The sequence below is a fragment of the Myiozetetes cayanensis genome, unplaced genomic scaffold (assembly GCF_022539395.1).
Source record: "Myiozetetes cayanensis isolate MyiCay16 unplaced genomic scaffold, myiCay2020 scf12, whole genome shotgun sequence".
In the NCBI taxonomy this organism is placed as follows: Eukaryota; Metazoa; Chordata; class Aves; order Passeriformes; family Tyrannidae; genus Myiozetetes; species Myiozetetes cayanensis.
In genome coordinates, this window is record NW_026086826.1 from 17,099,949 (window position 1) to 17,123,505 (window position 23,557).

The window sequence follows — 23,557 nt, forward strand, 5'->3', positions numbered from 1 at the left end:
TCAGAGCCATTTTGTTCTGGTGACAACACACTGTATTTAGGCTAGAGGCACCTAAATTCTTCTGAGGATCAACAATGTACAAGAGGACACATCAGTACAGGGATATCACTGCTGTCAAGTGGAGGGACTACATACAAATGGCACATGACTGTATCAGGTGCAACAGCAAGTCTCTTATGGATGCTGTGCTTCAGGCTTGACCTCCCTACATGTCAAATATCAGGAGATTTTTTTCCCCAACTCAGACTGGTTTATACATGGTCAAAGGAAAAACCTTGACACAGGAAGTGGACTAAGGCAAAAACTTTATCTACCATTCACTGGCACTTTGCATGTTTTTTCCTGCTGGAAGGGAGTAGGAAGCTCTATCTGTAACAGGACACACAAAAGTCTATGAAAACTCATCTTACACAGTAGTAAATTAAGAAAGTTCAACGCAATTTGTTAAAGAAACACAGCTGTGGCTTTATCTTCATTTACACATACACATAATAATTTTTAACTGAAGACTCAAACACAGCAAAGAGGAAAAAAAAAAAGTCAAAAGCCTGGTACTAAACGTGGCCACGATTCAGTGCTTCCACATTAGCAGCAGAGGTTGTTCTGACAAACACACATCGATCTAAAGGCATGCTATAGCTCAGAGTTTTGAACTTATTGGGGAAAGCAATCCAGGCTGGAAGCAGTTTCCATACAAGCAACAATAGCACAAGCTGTGACCTTGGATAAGAAATGATTTATAGGGGATATGAAAGGTCAGAAAATTATAAACCCCATGAAAATAGTGGGTAGAATCAATTGCTTATCCATGTCTCTCAGTTATATGTAAACACATCAGATGATTAGACTAAGCAAGGAGGAGCCAGATTCAAAGCAGAAAAGGGTGATTCTTCATGTAAGAAACCTGTGGAATTTCTTGCCAAAACACAGCACTGACACAAGAAGTTTACATGGAAACAAGGAGAGAGGAGACAAGTTCTTTTAAGTTTCCCTGTGGGTTACTAATGAGTCAGTAAATGCCTCAGCAGGTCTGGCTGTGGGTTCTGCTGGCTTGTGCCTTTCACAGCAGTGGGTGATGCTGCTTAGGAGACTACACCAGACTGACTGCTTTCAGCAGTCCGGTCACCCAGCATCCACAACTGCTGCACAGCTGTTCTATGCACCTAAGTACTACCTACAGCATTGCTGTCTTTGAATTAATTCCTTCTGAACTTGCCTCCATAACTTCACTCAACTACTCCACTCCTTACTCTTCTGAACTATTAATAAGCACTGTACTAAAACAAACTTGTAACAGCTCAAGAATTCTAAACAAAAGCAGTTCAGTAAATATGTCCAACTTGCCATTTTTACTCTTCTCTAGCTATTCACTTTCAGCAATCATCAGAACTCAGACACTTAGACACAGCTTTAGCCTAAGCCACCTCCTAACACTCAGACATTTTATAGCTGTCAAAATGAAACCAAATAATTTTAATGGTCCCTTCAGGCTTTAATCCATCAAAGCCTCAATTGTACTCCATCAATGCAGGAATAAATTGCTGTTGGGAGTAGCAGGCAGCTCCAGGCAAAGGCAATGACGAAAATGAAAGACAGCAGAGCTGTACTGATGCCCACAAACCCAAAGTGGATCAGTCAACATAGAAAATCTATCTTAAAATCATAATAACATGTTATCTTCAGGAATTAGGATATTTAAAGATAGTTCAAACTGGTTCACTAAGAAAGACATACATCAAACTGCACAAATGATTCTTGTGAGTTCAGGGTGACCCACAACTACTACAGACTTGTCATTATGTGATTAAAAAAGTCTCTTAGGGTTCCTTACAGGTTAGGTGAAGGCAGAAAAAATATACAGAAGACTTATTAATGCATATCTGATCCCAAAATGCAGTTTCTTCGTAATAAAATTTAGTATTATCTTACCAGAACAATAGAGTTGGGGAAAAAGGAAAATAAGTGGGAGGGGAAGAAAGGAAAAAAAACTTGAAGAGGACACAAGCCTCTTCAAGTTCTGGAACAGAAGCAGCAAGCTTAAAAGGGAAATGCAAGTTGAAAATAACTTCTGAGTTGAATTAGATGTTTATCATACCATCCAGAAGAACACTATCACTAAAATAATGCACTCAGGCATGAGATTACTTATTTGTACTCTCAAAAGCAAAGGCCTGGTTACACCCAACTGAGATTTCTTTGTATTCCATCACTGTATCATTTGTTTACAAAACATCTGAAACATTGTTTCTGTGCCTCCAGAAGACAAAAGGCTTGTGACACAAGTGGTGCTTGGGGAGAGGTGGGGGCAGAAGTCCTCAGGAACCACAACTACACTGCATTCAGTGACTGATACCAAACAGACACTAAACCAGAGATTTCCTGTTCAGGACAGATTTAGAAACTTCAGGTAGCAAAACAACCTAAATATGCCAAATCAACAGAAACATAGTTTTAATGCTAAGAAGTCTGAAAATGGCTGAGACCAAAACAACATCAGTGCAAATACAGCTTACAGTGAGAGGAATGTATGAGGAAGCGTGGCTCCAAAAAGTTCCCACAGCAATTCAATCTGACTTCAGTAGTCATAAAAAAAATACTTTCAGTTTTTCTTCTATCCCTTTTATCACTGTACACATTTATTTATCTACATGAAGTCAAGCGGAAATTCTCCACCAGTGGATGCTATATTGTTTTAAAATCTCTCTCAAGTTTAACAACATGAATTCCAATACCACAGAAAGCTAAGATCGTGACTGCCAATGCTCCTGCAACACAAAGGACCTCTCTGGGCACTGGAGTTCAGCTGTTTGCTGAGGTGACTTCCAGTTTCCTGGCATCTCCTGGAGGAATGAGTCAGGCCCCTACATCTCAAAAGGAAAAAAACAACTCTTAAAACTGAAGGGGGAAAAAAAAGGCTTGGAGAGAGCTCAGTAGCCTATCTGCAAATCTTTCATTAGGTTTAAACAAGCTCTTCCAAAATGAAAGAATCCTCTGTAGGAGAAGTGGAGAGAGAACAGGGTGAAAAAAGCATGTATTCAAAGCTGACAAACCTAATGCACAAGAATGACAGTACAAAGCAGCTGGGAAGTCTATCAGTGTTTGCCAAGCCATCTCAGTAGCACGTTGTTGTCATTAGCATCCCACTCCTCAATGGTTTTGGTCACCACATTTTATAACCATTCAACCATCTTTTATATAAAACCACCACAATCTATGTATTTTCTAATTTTAGATATTTCTCAAATGGAAGCCTTTGTTTAGAAGTTACTAAGCAATAGTGGCCTTACAGCTATGGATTCTATTCACGCAAAACAAAATCAAATTTGCTCATCAAGTTTGTCAGCGCCAGTCACCCTCCCTGCCAAGTCAGGGCTGGTCACAATACACACAGTCAGGAAAGGCACTGCTGTGTCAGTTGGCTGGCATTCTTTTGTCTGACCTGATTTATTGTTGGCCCAAACATTTCTGAAGCTGTTTATGTCAACAAATGTTTGCCAGGACAAGTTTAAATACAAACTAAGAGTTTTTTCCTTCCGTGGCCACTGCATATCCTGCACTGTTGTTCAGACCCACACAGAAGATGTGTGTGCAATTACTGGTTCTCCACCTTGAACATTAATGCTTTTTAACAGCAGCCTCTCCCCCTACTACCCAATTTCCACCAGTCACAAGAGAAAGGAAACCACTAATACAACTACTGTTATACAGTGGTTAAAAGTTTGTTTCTAACAGAAGTCGATCACACTGAAGAAAGACAGGGTAACAATATAGATAAAACAACTGAAAAGTAACACATCTATGAAAATTTTTTGAGTCAGAATACATATAAGACTTGCAAAGCTAATATTCTAGTTCTCACCATTTAATAAGGTCCTACTTTCCATAAGAGGCTTTTTACAAAGAGAAAGGTGTGATTAGTTATGTAATGCATTCAATGGCTCTCAAGAATGTTATACAGTGTGGAACAACCTGCCATGTATAATCTCTACAGTGATAAATTTATATACATAGACCAATCTCTTTTGACTGGGGGGGGAGAATATACACAACTCATCTCACTTCTTGTGGAAAATCTTACTATGAACAAGGTAACTTGTATTTTTGCACAAATATTTTCTCCATCTACCTCCATGAACACAATTAAATGCCTTGACTATGATAAGTGTCTCCTGTGAACTCACTCCATGGATCTTACCACTGGAATAAATGCAACTGGATGAGAACACTCAAATGTTGGTTGTAACCACCACCCTCACTTGGTCTAGTCCTCATCTGAAAACTCCTTTAGTAAATCTGTTCTCCTGGGATCAGCAGAAGAGCATGTACTTCAGCTCCCTTTTTACTTCCACTGAAATATAGGAGTCTCAATTCTGGTTTTAAGTACCACTTCACACCTTCTGCATAACTGCAAACTCTTTCAGGACAAAGGGAGAAGCCAGACAAAACAGTGTTGCAGGATGATGGTGAAAACAAGCACACAAACTGCAAAAATTTTTTCCCAGTATCGGAATATTTGGATCCAGAACTTTAATAGAAAGTTTCACCTTATGGCATGCAAACAGTCAGCTCCTCATCACTTTCAGTCTTGGAAGGATTCAGAAGAAAGAGTTTTGAGTAACCAACGTTTCAGTCTGCAAGACCAACACCTTGGCTACAAGACTGCCCACTCTGACTTACTAAAAACCTCATTTTTGACCACAAGGTAAATTACACTCTGTTTCTATTATGTTATGTAGAAGGATTACATTAACTAGTGACTAGTTATACCACCTAGAGCAGGGAGTAAAGTCTGAATTGGAATGAAGTTGATCCAAAGTAAAACAGATTTCAACTAAAATCACATTACTATCCTCTTCATCAGTGTCCATATTGTGTACTAGGAAACTGTCGGCACTCAGGTCTGAATCTGATCCAGACTAAGAGACTTCCCAAAGACATCACAGCAAAACAATCATACAAAAATGAACTGTGCGGAAATCACCTAATTCCTATATCTGCACTTCGGGAAACGGTCTCAGATTAAAGCATCATTTTATTTTTGCCCTCCTCTCCCTGTCAGCCCCATTCTAACACAATTAACAGCCTAGCATATTTGTCTGATTTAACACAGGTCACAACCACGCTCAAAAGGCCACAAGAATTAATCAAACACACGGTGAAAACACATTTTACATTGTGGTTTGACCATAGCAAAGTTGATCTATATCACTGCTGTCCAGTCTAGTGTCAAGAAAGCTTTTTTAAAAACAATAAATGTATGAGGTAAATGTGATTTTCATTGATTGTATGGATACAAAATGAACACAACTTTTTCCTTTAATGGTGGTGTAGATATTTTTGTTTGTTGATGGTCTTAGTTCAGGAGTGATGAGAAAACAGCACTCTTAGTTATCACATTTCTTCCTTTATTTGACTGCATGCTGCAGACACAAGGAATGAAACCTTTTAATTCACTGAAAACCAAAAACTCAGAGAACTTCTGCATGACTTTCTGCTTGTAAACTCTCCAGCAAGGTTGGAAGTTGCCAAAGGCACTACTAAAGTCATCACCTTCCAACCCTGTGTTATGATGAAGAATTAGAAGTTATCTACCAATCCCTCTGTCAAGAAACATCATACTTGAAGCTTCCAAAACAGCCAATCCTAGCTTTTTTGTTAATCAGTACCATGGCAACCCTTGTTGTCATGGCATCGTTAAAAGACACTACACCAAATTCAGTCTTTGGCAACAAGTGCTCCAAATCCACTGCAACCAATTTTTTAATCACATTGTATTACAGCAAAAATGACAATTCATGGAAAACAATCAGTTTTGCAATTATTTCAATGAAGAAAATCTAGGGACATGTGAAGTTTGATTAGGAACAAGGAAAAGAAAGTAACAAAAATAGTGACCCAAACCCCCTACATTTGATATGAAAGCAATGAAGTTTGGTAAGGTTGTTCAGTTGCTGGTTTGTTTGTTGTTTTTTTTTTTGAGAAGAGCAATCTACTGACCTGATTCAGTGAGAATGCATTGAAATTTCCTGCAAATAGCTCACTGAATACAGTATATTGAAAGTAGCAATGTTTTATGCCAGCTTTTATATGCAAATAATGTTTTTATAATACAAGAAAGTATTAAACATTCGGCAAGTCAGTTGCCTATTTCCTGTTAAACTACTAAATTTGATCTTAAAATTAGGTTGAACAAATTTAGTTTAAGACAAAAAGCACCTGGTACTTACTCTTTTTTTGGTATTTTAAGGGTGGAAATTCTGTCTTTACTTTTTGAAATTAACAGTGTGAATAATGCAGCCTTGCGATTTTTGCAGAAAAATCGTTCCTGGATAAAACACAAAACTATCCCCCATTAGTTCAACCTAAAACAGGTTAAGATTTCTAGCGTGATGACCTTTTGTTGTGCACCACAAATACCCAAACAGATTTGTCATTTGCTACGAGAGATAGGCCAAAATACATCAATCTATCCATTTAGATTCAACCATTAACCATCCTGACTAGCCTCTGATATGTCCTTGAGCTGTGGCAGGGTTTTTTGTTGTTGTTGTTTGTTTTGGTTTTTGTTGTTGGTTTTTGTTTGTTTGTTTTGTTTTTTTTTTAATTAAACTGGGCTAACATTCCTACCCCATTTCACTTATGGACCAATTCTGTACTTGTGAAGTCAAAACTTACATAAGAAGTCCTTCTTGACTACAGATGTACAGCAAAACAAGACTAAACTCCTTTTCAGAAATTAAATTTACAAAACCAAAGATGTCTTAAAATAATCTTTTCAAAAAGTCAATAAAATACGTGTACATGCAAAATACATCAGAATAATCAAAATTCTTGTAATTCTGCCTACGCTGAAAGCAGCAACATATTTTCCTTTTGTTGGTTTGCCAACTGACATCAGCAGAATAGTTGTTACTTCACATTCATTTCACATTTAAATTCATAGATGAACTCCCCATTTGTGCATGTGGGGAAGCCTTTCAGAAAAAAAACTACCACAACGCAGCTTTTCATTAATCTATTTCAATATGCTGTACACTACATTCCTTCAACTTTTTTATTCTTCTAGCCCTGAGATTCCAGTCAACTAACCTAGATGCGTTCAGCCATGCAGTTTAATCTTCAGAATACATTAATCTTTTATTAACCCAAAATTTAAAGAGCACAAACTAGTCATGAAAATTGCTAGTGTTTGCTTATTTACCTATTTCTGACAAATCAAAATATTACATAGCCATTTTAGCCACTGTTCATATAATTTCCCTGAATCTTCCAGGACACTAAGAATAAAGTTAGGTGAGGATAATGCTTCCCAAGTGTCAGAACGCATTTTAAGTTAGAACTGTAAATAGTCAAGTGGACATCATACTACATTCTTTATGATGAATACATTTGCAGTAAGTCTGATCAGTCACAGTTCACCAGAAAGTCATATCCATCAGGATAGGCGACTATACCACCAGTAGTAGTGACTTGCTACCTATTTCTTCCTTTAAGGCATTTCACTAAAACTTCATCAGTCACTGGACTGAACAGTTGCCAATGGAAGACACTTAAAGTATCTTATGCTTTAAGCAACTCTGTTCCTCACATATAGGTTCAAGTTTTGAAAGCACATGAAGTAATACTCAACATTCACAGCACACATTTCTGAAAAAAGAGCAAGGCAGAAAATGAAAGAAAATCCTCAGCAATTTGATCACACCATATCAAACTGGCACACAGAAAGGGGAGCAAGAAAGGTATGGTTTGTGCATTTTAAATAAAATAAATTTAACCTTTGCTAACCAACACCAAGAGATTATGAAACAATACTTAACCTTTAGCTTATTTTGAGTCTGAAATACTGTTTGTTCTACATGGCTGCTCCTTCCACTTTTAGCCCAAGTCACTGATTGAACGAAGAAGCTATTTTATTGCTGCCTGCCCACCTAGTTTTCAAAAGACCACACAAAGCCAGGATTATGAGATTATCTAGTGTTAAACAAGAGGTACACTACTTTGAGCATTTATTTTAAAGTATCTTTTGAACACAACTGTTGTAGGATGTGATAGTAGTCCATTTCTGTTTTGCTGGTGAAAACAAAAAAGTTACTCAAAATCAATTTAGATATTAAGTGGTATTCAAATCACTAAAGCAGCAGCCAGTAACAAAACTAGTGAACACAAAGGATTAAGGATTATTTGATGTTTCTGCACTGAGGTCCTGCTGAAACAACCACCCAAGAGAGTAAAGCCTGACTGCATAACTCACACAGGTGACACAGAGCCATTTGAACTCTCCAAAGAAAATTATTTAAAAGTCTTCCCATTTCCTAGACTCAGGAAGAGTCAATCCCCTCTGCAATATAATGTTTTGGTATCAGTTATTTCACACCAAAATATCTTTGATTTTGTATGAAGAGAAAACACAACAATGCTGTCATTAATGCAGTAACTGATGTCACACTGTCACTTGCATGTTCTAAAAGACAACAGTAACCCCCTGCACATCTCATTATTAATTTTTAATTGAGTAGTATTTCTTCACAAATACCTTGCAATAAAAAGGTGAAAAAGACAAAGCACAGACTTTGTTTGCTTTGTGGTTGTGGATTGACATAGCTGTTTCTCCCTAGTACCACTGAAGTCGTCATCCCAGCTAGTCAATGCTACATTAAAAAAAACACAACAAACAAACCCAATACAAAACACAAGAGATGTGCAGTCCAGCAAAGCTACAGAATGCGAGAATTATAACAGAAACAGAAAGAACATGGTCAACTACATATTTAAACAGTAGCCCTATGCATTTAGTTCTTCACCAATGGTATGCAGCATTTGATGCTGTACAACAAGCTTCTTCAGTTATTAAGAATCCAATTTATTTATATGTTCCAGACCCATTGCTTTCTTTCCAAATTCTCAGCCATCTTCTCTAAAATCTCATGTCTAGTCATTATCTGAAGCCAACCACAGCTAGAAAGAGTTCTCCGTTCCTTGCTGAATTTGTTTGCTTGTCTTTAACACGAGGGCTTGCACACGAATACCACAAAGCATTTAAATCAGACCACTCTGCAGTCTTAATCCTACTTCCTCACCACTGGCATAAGCTATTTATCATGGTACTTTGTCAAGGCCCTTCACAGACTGTCTTCACTCAACTATCACAATTCACATATGCTACTATGCTTTCAGATAAACAATTAGCACCTTACCCAATGAAGCACAAAGCAGATATGACTATCCCTCCAAAAAGCTGCCTCCTTCAACTGCTCTTCTGTTGGGAGCCATTAACCTACTTGTGAGCTGAGACCACAGCCCATTTTCTTGACCAGTAGTGTTCAGGTTCTCTTCACCTCCACTCTAGTGATTCCAGTAAACTTTTTTTTTTCTACTTGTCAGCAGTGGAGAACTTCTGGACAGACCTTTCAGCTTCATAGCTGTGGTAGCACAAAGTACTTTATATACACCCTATACAATTAATGAATGGAAGAAAAAGTCCACAGGAGAAACAAACAAACAAACAAATCAGACAAAAATCCCACAAAAAGCATTCTACTAAAGAACCTGTTCCTACCATTATCAAAACTAAAACATCAAGACGAATTTGTGAACACTGAGCAGTCTTTAAGCTAATGCTTCAGGAATACCTTGTCCACAACTATTTCAGCATTATCTGATCTTACAAATCAAGCTAAGAATATGCTCTCATCCCAAAGTAGAATATTAACTGAAATGTTATATTTCTCACAAGACAGAGCTCTAAAACAATCACACCTGCATACACTAGAAAAATTTTAAAACAATACTCAGAGAAGAGCACCCTTTGGAAATGCTGGGCTACAAAATTGAAATTTGTCCCTAAGTCCTAATGATGTCAATGGCTCTTATTGAAAAGGCATGAGGTGAGAAAGAGAATACACTTGTGCTTTAACTCCACCATACAACTACAATTCCTGCAACTTATTGATCTACAGCCCCGCAATTCATTTTTTCAATTGTTTTTAATGCATCTGCTTTGAAACTTCCTCATCAGGCCTTCCACTTCTTGGAGATTTCTAAAACTAGAAAAGGATTGAGACATTACAAGAGTTAGAAGAAACACCTGATTATTTCCAAAGAACCTTCCTTTCCCTTTTGCATGTATGTGTAGACAACATAGATAATCCCACAGTCGTCAAGTAGTAGTAACAAAACTTTCAGAAATGTAATGAACTGCTGCAACACCCACCTATTGGCCCTGAACCCAAATTATAAACATCACAGAGAATCAACACATTTGAAAAAGGGAACATGTTATATTACTAAAACAGCTTAACTATCTGAAGCAGTTCAGACACGACAAAGAACAGAACACTGAAGAGGTAAGTTTTGTCAATTTAAGATTAAAACTGATTTATCAACTAAAAATAACCAGAATCAGCAAATAAAAATTCCAACATACTTTAAAAAATTAGTCCAAGAAAGTATGCAAGCAGTAAAGAAGGAAAAAAGGATTAAAAAGAAAAATACTTTGTTCAGCTAAATCACAGCCTCTACAAAAAAACCCTCAAGCCCTAGGGTTTGCAGTTACACTGTTCTGCAGTGAATGCCATTAAGATGAAAGTTTAACTCAAACTTAACTATTTTTACAGCCTTACATGAGTCACCTCAGTCTTCTATAAAAAGGGGCATTTTAGGCAGACAAAGGAATGAGTCCCCATAAAATCCCTCCTTTCCTTAAAAAAGGGAAGTAGTTACCTATGAAGATCAAGGTCCAGGCTCTGTATCCAATCTCCTACCTTGCCATGCACTTCTAACTCTAATCCATTACCAAGACATTAGATCTAATATGTGGAGCCCCTGGTGGTCTAGTGGTAAAGGCGCGGTGCTATCACCGCCGAGGCCCGGGTTCGATTCCCGGTCAGGGCCACTCCCGGGCAGGTGGGGCTCATTAGCCCTTAAAGGCAACCCACCTACGTCCTAAGGACCTCGCTGCCACCGTCCAAGCTCGCCTGGCCCCGGCAGATGAACCTTAGGATTAAAGGGTGGGCTCAGTTCCGCGCACACTGTGTCTCACCTAAAAAATCCAATGCGCAGGCTGGAAGGTGGAAAGACCTTCCCCGGATCTTCGCTCGCGAAAACTGGCCATTATTATTAAAAGATCTAATATAATCAAATCACTGCAATTGCCAGACTGCTCAGAATTAGGAAAAAAGTCAGCTTCAGTTCTGTGACCAAGCTACGTAAATAAGAACAAACACTTCCAATAAAACTGGTGGAAATGGAATGTTTTAGTCCATGAAATCTTCATGAAGTCAAGACCATCAAGATGACAATCACAACTCTACAATTCCAGGCTGTCAGGCACACCAAAATTATTCGTATTGATATTTTAAGTTGCAACTTTGATAAATTGATGCATCAGAGACATGAGAAAATGGAATATTTTAGTGGATACACTGTAATATATTTTGCCAAGAGCAGGAAAATATTTTAGGGTGAGGGATTTTTGTTTTGTTTTTAAACACAAGAACTCCTACATCCACATGGCAATTGCTGTTTAGAACACAAGACTTCACACTGGATATGGATCAAATCTTTTCTTTCAGGTGCTACAGCAGAATTCTTTGAGGGATACAAGTTGCTCTTTTGTTCAAATGTTCCCGTTTCTCAAGCATCAAACTACATTAGAAGAATTTTTGCTTGAAAGGTCTAGTTTTACTTTCAAACAGAAAATCTGACTATTCATCCTCTTCCTTACTAGTCACCTTGCATCCTATTAATCTTGTAATTTCAGTTTCATTACTCTAGTTGCTGTGATGGAAAGGGAAGGTAATTCTAATTTATAAACCAGCTAAGGCTCTTCAAGTGTTTTGAGATCCTTTTGTACATCAGAAATGCAAAAAGGAGAGGAATAGAGTTTTTCCTTGTATTTTTGCACTTCAAAAGCAACATAATAATGGAAAATGCTCAAGCTTTCCTATAAATAGTTCAGAGTTTTCCTAAATAGAGATATGGTAATTATTTAGGTCAACAAAAATATCCGGACTGCACGCAAGGGTTGATTTTACATTTTAAACACTCACAGGCCTTCAAGACACACACCCCCTCCTGACTGCTGATCTTAGACACTATAGCAACAAGTGAACATTTGTTCTGAAGGAATGTGGAGTATGCAACTGGGGGAGGGGTAGTACTATCAGCCACAAACTTATCTCCTGGTCCACTAAGTTATTATTTAACTTCAATCTTCCCTGAAACTGAAGAAACAACATTTCCTATTCAACATCAGCAACCTGCATTTAATAGGCAGCTTACACTTTGACTATGAAGAACACAGATTTGCTTGAACTCAACTTCCAGAGGAGGTTGGTTTTTTCCTCCTGTTCAGATTAGTGGAAACAGCACAAGTGTTCCATGACTGCAGATGAATTAAGCAGTGCTCTATCACTGCAAACATGCAAAGCAAAACAAAATGCCCAGCTCCTCTGGCTCTGGTCACAGCATCTGCTAGTCCAAGACTTCGTAACAAAAGCCTGCAAGATAGACTCTGAGAAAAGAGAAGGTCTGGCCAAAACAGATTGTGGAATGATCTGAAGTGAAATGGAAAGAAAGGAGGAAAGTTCTCTCTCTCCACTTGAGAGCAACATTCCTGGGAAAAGAATCCTTGCACCTATACAGTCAAAGTTTATGGAGACAAGCAAACTACTTTCTGTTGGATTGTTATGGGATTGTCTTCATTCACACTGTACATCAAACTTCTGTTTTCTTCGCAGAACCTCTCAAGTTTGAGGAATCTGGCACTGGACAGGAACAGGATTTGCAGCCAGGGATCTCAGTGCTTTCTGTTCACGTGAGGGATCAAGAAAGGATGGTGCGAAAGCAAGGGAAGCAAGGGAAAATGACCAGGAGGTCTCTGCCTTGTTGTGGTCCCAGAGTTCCACTAAAAGAAGTAGTTCATAAGCCCAACTAATTTTTTCCTTTGAGTTTTGCCATCAAAAAAAAAACCACTAGAAGCTGTCAAAAAAAAAAAAAAAACCAACCCAACAAAACAAAACACAAAACCCACACAAAAAACCCAGCAAAACAAAACCACTACTATTAGCTTTAAGTTCTTAGTTTAAGGAAATGTTTACTTTGTTCTTATCCTTGTTTACATACTTCACATCTTTTAGCTTGAAAGACTATTTCAGACTCGTGAAAGAACAATTTCAAATTGACAGAACTAATATTTAGCAGTGATTACTACTTGGAGGTATGTGAAAGGGTGTACTAATGAATATCCAGGTCAGGAAGATCGGAAGCATGTATGACTTTGCACATAAGAAGCGGATTTTAGGAAGGTGAGTTTAAAAGAGACCGTCAAATTCAAATATGCCAAAAGCTCAGAGCCAATGCCATCTACAAAGGGCATTTTCTGTTTGCTGTTCTCCCCATCACCACTCCACCTTTCCTATACCCCCATCAAACTTTGCATTCAGTAAGGGAGACAAAAGAACTAGTACAGGGTTTAGCAGTGTATGCTAAATGGGGATGCCAGGGTGGAATGCCACATCAATTCTGCCTAGAGTTCACAGTCTTGATCCATTTTAACCTCTGGCCCCTTGCTCCTTGGCCAGCCACCTTCTCCCTTTTGGCTGGTACTCAGTACAACCTTACAGTCACCACATGGTACTGATCTGGCTAAAACCTCGTTCTTTTCATCCTGGGACTAGTTTTCAGGGAGATATGCCCCCAAAGCTGGCTTGCTATGCACTCAGCAGAGAACCACTCCAGTGCCAGGAAGAAGTGGTGAGATCACAGCAGCTCACACTTAAGTTTCTTCCATAAACTGCTGGCGAAACAGACTATTAACATGTTTAAAACAGAGTCATAAACACAAGAAACCAGCAGTTTTAGATGCATCTTCTGTCACAAAACCATACCAACAATTCAGCTGTTGGTGGGGAGGGGAAAAATGAGTTTCAGCAGGAGCACCTTGAGAAGTTACTCCTTCCAGCTGCCTTATACCTGTCCCAGCCTGGTTTAGTCCCGGCCTCCCTGGTACTGTAGCACACAAGGACACTTCTGCTAACTCTGCCATGGGAACAGTAACACCCAAAGTAGCAAATTCAAATTGTCAGAATTCACCTTTTAACACTTAATTTGGTTCAGCAAGAGGATGAATAATCTTATTACAGGCTGATACACAAAAAACCATGCAGTTAGTTCCTTGTGGACCAAGTTTGAATAGAATTTGAATAGTAATGTATCACAAAATTAATCTTCGGATATTGCAAGTAGATTACACTTTGGTAGATTCTAGAAGTGAAAAATATTAAAATTCTACTTCAGAATATTTGTCAACATCCTCAAATAAGTTTAATTCCATAATATGATTTATTAGCTCCTAGCTAGTTTGTTCCCCCACTTTTTTTTGTGCTACATGGAATAAGAGGACCAATGTGCTACCCTGTGCTACATGGATTCCTCTGCCTTTTTCTAAGAATCTCAAAGGTCATTTAATAATTCACAAGCAGATTGTTTACACATTTGATAATCACTGTGTTCTCAGAGTCTCCAAAAGTTACCTACCCTGGCAGAATTTTACTTTTCCTTCTTTCATAAAAGTTTTTTATTTATCACACAAAATACTATTGAGCAGAAAACCAGAACCGTCTTCCACAAAAAGTTAAAAGAAAGCAGTCCAACTTCCCTCAAAACAGAACAAATATACCCCCCCAAAACATTCCTTCCAGAAAGTGTTGCAAAGAAAGGTAAACACTTTATCAGATCCTTGTTTAGAGCAGTTTGCCCACCTACCAAGTACTCATAGTATAAGGTGTCATTAGACAGGTAAATACATCTAAGTTTAAGGGTGTATCAAAGACAGCACCTTTCACTGAGAAACATCAAAACTGGAATACAGAACAAACAGCAAAATTACACCCAGTACTATAAATTATCATAAATTCAATCTGCAATCTTCACTGCAATAGTTAATGAACTTCAGATTTCCCTAACAAAACAGGGCAAACTGACTTTCACAAACGCCACCACAGAAACAGGACATTAATATTTGAGACTATATGAAAATACAGAAATAAAAATCAAAGGCTAAAAATACTACAGTGCCTTAATTATACCAAAAATACAAACAGTATATGTTATCAAACCAGGAAGGGCTGAAGAGAAATCATTCATCTTTGAGCCTCAGGCACTATATTCAGTAAATGGCTTCTGACTTTCAGTGTAGCATGCCATTAACACCGATCTCCACGGTGCTAAAAGAAGGTTTTGAAGTCACTAGAGATTACAAGTTCCTTATTTTGAGGAAACTATTTAACTTGACACACCTCTAAAATTGTCCCACTGGGTCGAATATCTTACCCTTCAAAAGTAAGGACCTGATAGGTTTCAAGTTAGGTAGCATTCCTGATCCTTTTGAAAGTATTGGTGCTACCATGCAGAGGATGCAGACATTCCTGAGCAGGCCATCCAGCTTCACCAGTATTGTTACTCTGCTTCAGTTTAAAAAAAAAGACCTGAAAACTTGTAAATTCTAAGAAATCATATGCAAAACCTGATCCTCATAGAGAAATCCGTGAGGAAAGGTAAGAGGTTTTATCTTCCTACTCTGGTTTCTAAAATACCTGGAGAAACAATATACTAACATTTTAGAAAGAACTACAATTTATATTAGTTGAAGATGGGATGAACTTGAGGAAAAAAGTTTTTGCTCATGAAAAGGATGCAGAATTACCCACATGAAGCACACAATATCACACTTTGAAGATAACTTCAAAGTTTGTGATAAAGTAAGCAATAATTCCAAAATATATTCTAAAGTACAGTCAAGAAGACTATATATTAAAGTGTAATTACCCCTGCACTTTTAAACCACATGCAAATTTTAGCCTGAGAGCTACTCATAACGAAACACAGTATTTCCCACAGTCCCAAGGGCAGACCTTACAGTATACATTACATTCCTTAAAAAGATATATATATAAAAAAATGCAGATGTCACAAAACTAGTGGCTAACTATCGTCAGAGTAGGGAAACAGGAATGCATACCTCCTCTCTAATGCAACAGAAGTAAAAGTTACTATGTACTGTTTAAAGGTGAAATACTTAGTCTGAGTTCCTAGTTAGAAGATATTTTACTGTCCTAAATACTCTTTTGTGTGGTCCTTTTACACCTGAGTAAAGGAATTTCATTTGAGCAAAGACCACATAGTGGCATTATTTGCCAACAGTAAAATTGATTCTATAAAGTAAAAGCATAGACTGTAGTCAATCTCATACATAAACACCTATTAAATAGATGCTCAACTTTGCATATCAATGCAATAAGCAATACTATTTCTGCACTGATAAATTCTCTAATACATGTTTGTAAGAGGTAGGTCCTGCATATTTTTTCCCAAAAAGTGGTTGATGTGCTTCCTATATAACTTCTATGAGGCACAGGTAAGTTTATCTTTTGGAAAGACTGGAAAGATATAGCAATTACCCCACATCTCCTGTTCTTCAAAACAATGTACTACGCATGTAGAAGCCACCCAGCATCAAAATTCAACATGGTTTACTTGCAGATGCATTAACCCCTTGCTTTAGGACAAGAAGTAACCTCTTCAAGTTTTGGACATACCTTAAATATACCTCAAACATTTCAAATTTTTAAGTATTCTCAATACTGTGCTCAGGTTGTTAAGCCCTCAGCAAGTTTCCATGGGAGGCAAACAACTTCTCAGTTCCTAAAACATTCTTTATCATGGGAAGTTCTTGAGTGCCACTACCTCTGAAGAACACAGATGGCTCCAGACTCTAGACTGTACTTCACTGTATGTCCTACCTTTCCAAAGAGGGGTGCAAGTTGAAGGCAACAATTAGATTCTCACCCTCTCAATCAGATGTTACTCCTGGACCTCAAAGCACAAAAGAGAAAACTCACCAACTTTCAAGCCATTAAGTCTTAACAATTTGTACTTGGGATGTGCATTAAAACTGAAAGAACTAAAGCTGGGGCACATCAGGAAAACAGAATGCTGTCCATAAAACTGAACAGTTAAATGAACAGTGCTAAGAGTAGCACAAATTACAGGTAACAATCTGAGTCTTCTAAGTTTATTCAACATATACTCTCAAGCATGGCCTTCCAGGCAGAGATTTTATTTTCATTTTCTTCTCATCAGAAAAGAAAGAAGATTAACTTATTTTAAGTCTCCTAATATATTTCAGTTACCTCTGACTTCATAAAATACGAATGCCACAGATGAAGACAACCTTTCAGTTCAAACACAAAACCACGATGACAACAGAACTATCCTTACTAATATCAGCCATCAGACAATCTTGTTCATCTGGAAATTGACCTGAAGACTGGACCAAGAGACAGATGCAGTAACTGCATCACCCGCACTAACAACCAATACAGTTTCAGCCTGTCATCAACTACTATTAAATACAAAATTTTTGTGAAACAGCACATTGACCTAGGTTCAAAAACTGCCCAGAGCTCTTCTTAATGAAGACAATGGTAAAGTATCTTGATCCTATACTTCAGATTGGATGACTAGTAACAGAATGTTTTGTTCAATGAGTACAAGACTGAGATTCAGAAGGGAATTTAAAAGAAGACACCAAGAACTGGAGTGTATGGAACACAGGGTATTTCACTCCACACAAAAGGCAACTGCAGCTCCCTCATGTCCAAACAAGTGACAAACTTTTAAACTCAGCAGTTACATTCAGAGGATGTTTTGTTTGTATGTTTAGGTGTTTTGTTTGGTTGGTTGTTGGTTTGGGCTTTTTTGAGGTGCGGGGTGGGTTTATGTGAAGTATCATTAATGGTAATTGGTACCAGCAAAGAGATTTCAAGTTTTTTAGATTTCAGTTTATACAGAAAACGTTGTTGGGCAAGAGTCTGAAAACAATCAAAGTAAGTTACAACACTGTGTTTAGCTTTGTTGAAAGGTATCCAAAATTTATTCAGCATTATGACAACTAGACTACTCTAAGAAATTAAATTATACTAGCAGAAGAAATGCAAAGAGAAATAGCCTTGATGTCTACCAAACCTTTCGTTTAGGTAACACTCCCCTTAAAAGAGACCTCAACTTGCTTTTCATGTTACCTATCAACTTGCATTAATACTGTAACAAAACAGTTCACGTCCGTAATCCCAAGGCACTTATGATCTAGTTTAGACACAAATGTATGTTATCATCCAAAATATCTTAGATTTTTCATCCAAGATTTCATCACTACATCAGATGAACATTAAGTGAACCATGGGTGAATAACTGCTGGACTCTTCCACGGCAGCTCAGGTCACACAAGCAGGTAACACAAGGCACTGCCAGCACAGACCCCGCAGCGGAACGGCCGGCCCTGGACAACAGGGTCAAAAGTGGAGCTACTGTGCATCAGAAGAGTTTAGACAAATCTGCCAGAGAGGCAATAATACAATTAATAGGTGATGTAGAAGCAGAGGGAATAATGGTCAGAGGCTGAAACATTCTAGGAACATTTCAAGGCAAATACAAACACTCACTGATGCAACTCTGTTACACCACTTATATTTGCCACTTCTGAACTGCCCACAGATACATGCAGGGTATGCACACCTGAGCCAAGTTTCACTATCCAACAAAGTCCACATCCAATTGATAGATTAATGCTGTATAAGAAAGGAAGAAATTAATTTCCTATCCCTGTAATTGAATCCACCTTGGAATAATTAATGCAATTAATTTCAGGATGGTGGTAAACTGCAAGCATTACAAATCAAAATTTCATGTGTAAGAACAACCTCAGTAAGTTTTTGTTAATTTTTGGGCAACTGTAAACATTTCCAAAGATTAATAAGACAGAGAAATGCAAACCAGAACATTTACAGGATGATGTTTCCAGCCTGCAATAAGCAAGCTCAATATTACAGAACTCACTATATTACGGGGACAGAGATCAAAAGAACACTCCCAACTGTGGAAAAGAAACATCTCTCCTTTATATGGACATCTCTCCTTTAAATGGACAACACTGTTTCACAAATGAACTATATAATGTAGTACAAAACAAGATGACAACTTCTGTCTTCCATGTTAGTTTTTTGGATCTTCTGAGGTTCAAAATTCAAACTGAACGTTAACTGCTGCTGCATGGCAACTGGAACACTAATATTCTGACAGTCCTTTTCTACAGGATGCCCATTTCAGCATCAGTAGGCACCAGACACCCAACCTCACAAATAACTGCTCATCCTGTGTGCTCAGCAAAAACTTTGTGGACACAAAGTGATCACTGCTGTCAAATTATTGCTTTGTTAATTGCTTACACCTTTTGGCAGTGGTATTTCAGCTGTGTGCACACACTCACTTGAACACAGAGGTGACTGCAAACGCTCAGCACTCAGGACCTCTTATACAAAACTGACCTGGATGTCATGTCAGCTATTAACCTAACAATATTTCTGTAGAAATTAGATAAAAGCTTTCCTCCAGATGACCAAAAACATGCTAATGCCATTTCCCTAGTGGAACAGAAATACACAATATCACACACCTCTCATAAGCAAGAAAATTTGCAGATTCCACCTGCTGGCAGGAGACGGTAAATACTTTTCTTGGAAAGGAAGAAAGTGCAAAGTTACATTCTACCTTAAAACTCAAATTACTAGCGTTTAAGACTTTCAAGAACCAAACTAAACCAGCCTAGAAAACTGAAACATCACCAAAACACTAAAAGAATCATTTGGAATTGCAAAAAACATGCAAGCAGTTAAAACTAATCTGTTGATGGTCTCACTAACTTTTAGCATCAGCCTAGGCAGCCTGCTAAGTGCCTATCTTCCCTTGTTATGATTATGAAAGAGATTGCACTGTTGTGATGAGGAAATACAGAACCCAAACTAAAAACCACGATTTCCCGTAATCATCATGCTGGGGGTGGGGAGGGGAGAGGAAGGGAGGATAAATGGTAAAGGGCAGGGGGGAACATCTACAGTAAACACCAGTTAAAACATAAGAATGGAGTTGTAAAAGTTTCATAAAATCTAAGAATTAAGAACAACTGACACACCTTCTGAAAGAATGGCTTCCTTCAAGTAGAGTAGCACATCTGCAAATTTTCTGACATCATTCACCAGTTGCATGATATACTCTGGATCCACAACAGGATTATCATAGCAGTCAGAGTTGGAGCTAATGCTGCTCAGAGAGCTGCTCTTGGTGCTGCGCCCCATTCCCCAATTTCCTGAATTAGAGACGGTGAAGAAGTTGGAGGTAGACAGTCGGGCTAATCCCAAACCACGCTTGTTACTCCCGCCGTTCTGTCGCAACATCCCAGCAGCCGCTGTGCTAATGGAGCTCCCGCAGTTAACACTCACTGCTGCTTAACGCCCATTTGACGAGCCAAAGGTGAAACCCCTGAAAATTGGGGAGGGGGAACGAGGTGGAGGAGAAGGAAAAATGCTGATCAGTACAGAAATATATATGAAGCAATACTTTCATACTGACAAGATGCAAAACTTCTTTCGAGATGATACTGCTTTGCATTACAACGCTGAACTGAGTATTATAAAGGTTTTCGACTGTTTGAAGTTATTTAAATTTGTACAGCACATAGATTGTTGCATAAAAGCAATCAATGCTACGCAGAAATTATTTCAAAAGCTATTTACGATGCATGCTTATCATGAGAAAAGTTTCTGCCATGAATATTTATTCTGCAAATCTTAAAAATCACATTCGTTATATTTACCAAGACCTATTCTTTACCATGAAATGTTACTACAACTGAATACAATTGCAAAAACACCTGATGTGATACAGACCAAACAACATCCCCTCTAGCATGAACCACCAAGCTGTATTCAGCATCCTGTCTCTTAAAATAATAGCCTTAATCTGATAGGATGAGTTTTCTTAGTGTAGATTGTGCCAAGCAAGTCATCATGGCCTATCACAGTTTGTCTCACAAAGGAAAACATCCTGAAAGAAGTTACGTGGGCTTTTCAGGCTGCTATCTTTTATTGTGAAAGGCAACCAAAGGAAAGACATAGGAAAGTGAGGAGATTGAAAAATATTCTAGTATCAAAGTTTATCTGCAAATCTCAGTGCAGTTATCTTGAAGGATGTTGCTCTGCTTTAGTCCACCTTAAAAGTTCCACCATAAAAATGGACAAATTTGGGGGAGTATAAGTAAGCAACTACCTGCATTCCTTTCATTTAGAAAAAAAAAAGAGGAAAGCTACTGCTAATTTCGCCATGTTGGGTTAAGTGATTCATTTCAAAGCAGCAAACTGCAGGTGGCAGAGTCAGGTACACTTCCAGCAGCTCCCACAACGACTGCTGTTGTTCTCTCAACACCAGGAGAAATCCTCAGTGTTTACACTCTAGCGTAAACACCACAGGGAAAAAAAACCAAAAACCAAATTGGAACATGACAGCTAGAAAGTTAATGTGGGTTGCAGATACGTCTGCAGTAATTTCTCAAAATAAATTCTTTTACCTAAAAATAAGTTATTATGAACTAAAAAATGCAGGTTGAAACTGGTTCTCCTGCATATGTTTGTATTTGGTTAGACCAACTGAAACAGTAGCACCTTTGAACACTCCCACTAGGAATTTCTACAGGCATTACTCTAACGCACTTAAATTATTTTTCCATTATTTCTGCTTTATTTCTCTTTGCAATTTAAAAATATCAGAGGAAACATGGTCAAAGCAGTTGTTTTTGTAATTAATCTGGCAGGCCTTGCAAGCAGCGTGCGTTGGGGGGAGGGGAAGAAAACTTCTGAATTTAACACAAATTAACTGCTCTAATTTCTGTTTACAGTTTTAAGTCTGTACCTATAAGAGTACACATGATACTATACAAATAATGCAGATAATTAAGCAATTTCAAACACCTCAAGTAGACTGAAGTGAGGTTTACATTAAACACAGTGTTTAAGCAAGTTTCTTCTGTTCCCACATATAATTCCCATGGCTATAAAGCTACTTTGCAATTCCACCTTGCAATTAAGGCAAAACAAGCCACATAACCTTCCCTCCTTTTAACAAGTGTGATATCTATTTATATCGAGACAGATATTTTCATATTATTTAAAAGACATGCCTCTTTTAAGTCTGCCAGCTTCAAAGACAACTTTAAGTAGCATGATGTGTTAGACCTGTTCCAGTGACAAGTCCATGCTTTTAAAGCTGTATTATTTCAGAGATGTTGCCTTTTTTTTGTTCAAGCAGTACAATAATACCACCACTCTAAAAATTATAAAAGTGGTGACAAAGTGTTTCTGAATTGGAAAAACTTGAGAGAAACTTCTGCTGTAAAGCTGCGGCATAACGAAAACTGAGCAGCTTAGTACAGCAGGCACCTTTTCCTGATAAATATTAGCCCTTACGTCCGTTCCTCCTGTGTTACAAGGCAGATGGGGAAAAGTTTCCCTCCCAGAACACATGCCTTTCATTACTAAGAAGTGTTTCATATTTCTTCAGGAGACTCTGGCTTTGAAAATGAAAAGCGTCCACCAGCTTTGCTATAAACGCCTCCAGACTCCTCCGGCTCAGAGCGAGCCACTGCCAGCCCCGACGGAAAAAAAAGAAAAAAAAAGAAAAAAAGGAAAAAACTAAAGCGCCAGATATTTCAGAAATTTGCTCTCCCAGCACAATTTCCCCGGTAGGGAGGGGAAGAAAGGAAAAAGAAAAAAAAAAAAAAAAAAAAAAGGAAGGTAATAAAGAAAAGGGGCCACGTCGCTGGCGGGCCGAGGGCAGGGCCGCCCCCGGTGTCCCGGGCGGGGGTCAGCGCTCGGCCCTGCCCGCCGCAGTGCCCGCCAGCCCGCACAGCCCCGCCGCAGGTAGCGGGGCATGGCGAAGGTGGGCGCTCGGGGAACCGCCCGGCACCGCGCCGGGCAGCGCCGGGTGGGGCGGCTCGGACGGGTCAGACCCGCAGCGGCAGAGGGAGCGGAGCGCCGGGCCCCTCCAGCCGCCCCCCGCTGCCCCGGCCGCTCACCGCCGCCCTGCCCCACGCGCTCGCCCGCGGCTCCTCCCGGCGGCGATAGGCGACACCCCCTCCCCGTCCCGTCCCGGCGCGTCCCCGCTCCCCCCGCGGCCCTTACCCGAGAGCGGCAGCCGAGCGCAGGCAGCAGCCGGGCCGGGCCCCGCGGGCCGTGGCGCGGCCGACCCGCTGCCCATGGAGCGCGCTCCCCTCCCCGCCGCGCGCCCCGCGCGCCACCCCCGCCCCCGGCATCGCCCCTGCCCCGCCATTGGCCCGTCCCGCCCCGGGGGCGGGGCCGCGCGCGGGACACGCGCCCTCGGCGCGCGCGGAGCCCGGCGCGCGAGGGGCGGCGAGGGAACAATGGCGGGGTGGGCGCGGCGGGGACGGGACGGGACGGGACGGGACGGGACAGGGCGACCCTCGGAGCCCGCCCCGGCGGCCTCTCCGTCCACCGGCACCGCCCGCCCGGCCCGCGCCTCCCGCGGGCAGCGGAGACCGACCGCGCCTTTGGCGTGCGGGCAAAGCTCGGGGAAAGGAGCTGCGCAGGAGCAACTGGTGTACACAAAACAAGGTTCAGAAGCGAGGAAAAGCCCGAACTCAGGCTACGTGGTG

At 39.6% G+C, this 23,557-nt stretch overlaps 1 protein-coding gene across 8 annotated transcripts in view; it reads right to left on the reverse strand.

Moving 5' to 3' along the window:
• ARHGAP29 (Rho GTPase activating protein 29) overlaps window positions 1-23,172 on the reverse strand; it is a 51,489-nt gene extending 28,317 nt beyond the window's left edge. For all 8 annotated transcript variants that reach the window (XM_050307342.1, XM_050307338.1, XM_050307336.1 and 5 more), the window contains exons 1-2: window positions 23,067-23,172; window positions 20,027-20,373 (exon numbers count right to left, since the gene is read on the reverse strand). In XM_050307342.1, the coding sequence (XP_050163299.1) occupies window positions 20,027-20,288 (262 nt within the window). In that variant the 5' untranslated portion in view covers window positions 20,289-20,373; window positions 23,067-23,172. The remainder of the gene's footprint in view (window positions 1-20,026; window positions 20,374-23,066) is intronic.
• Between the last annotated feature and the right edge of the window lie 385 nt (window positions 23,173-23,557).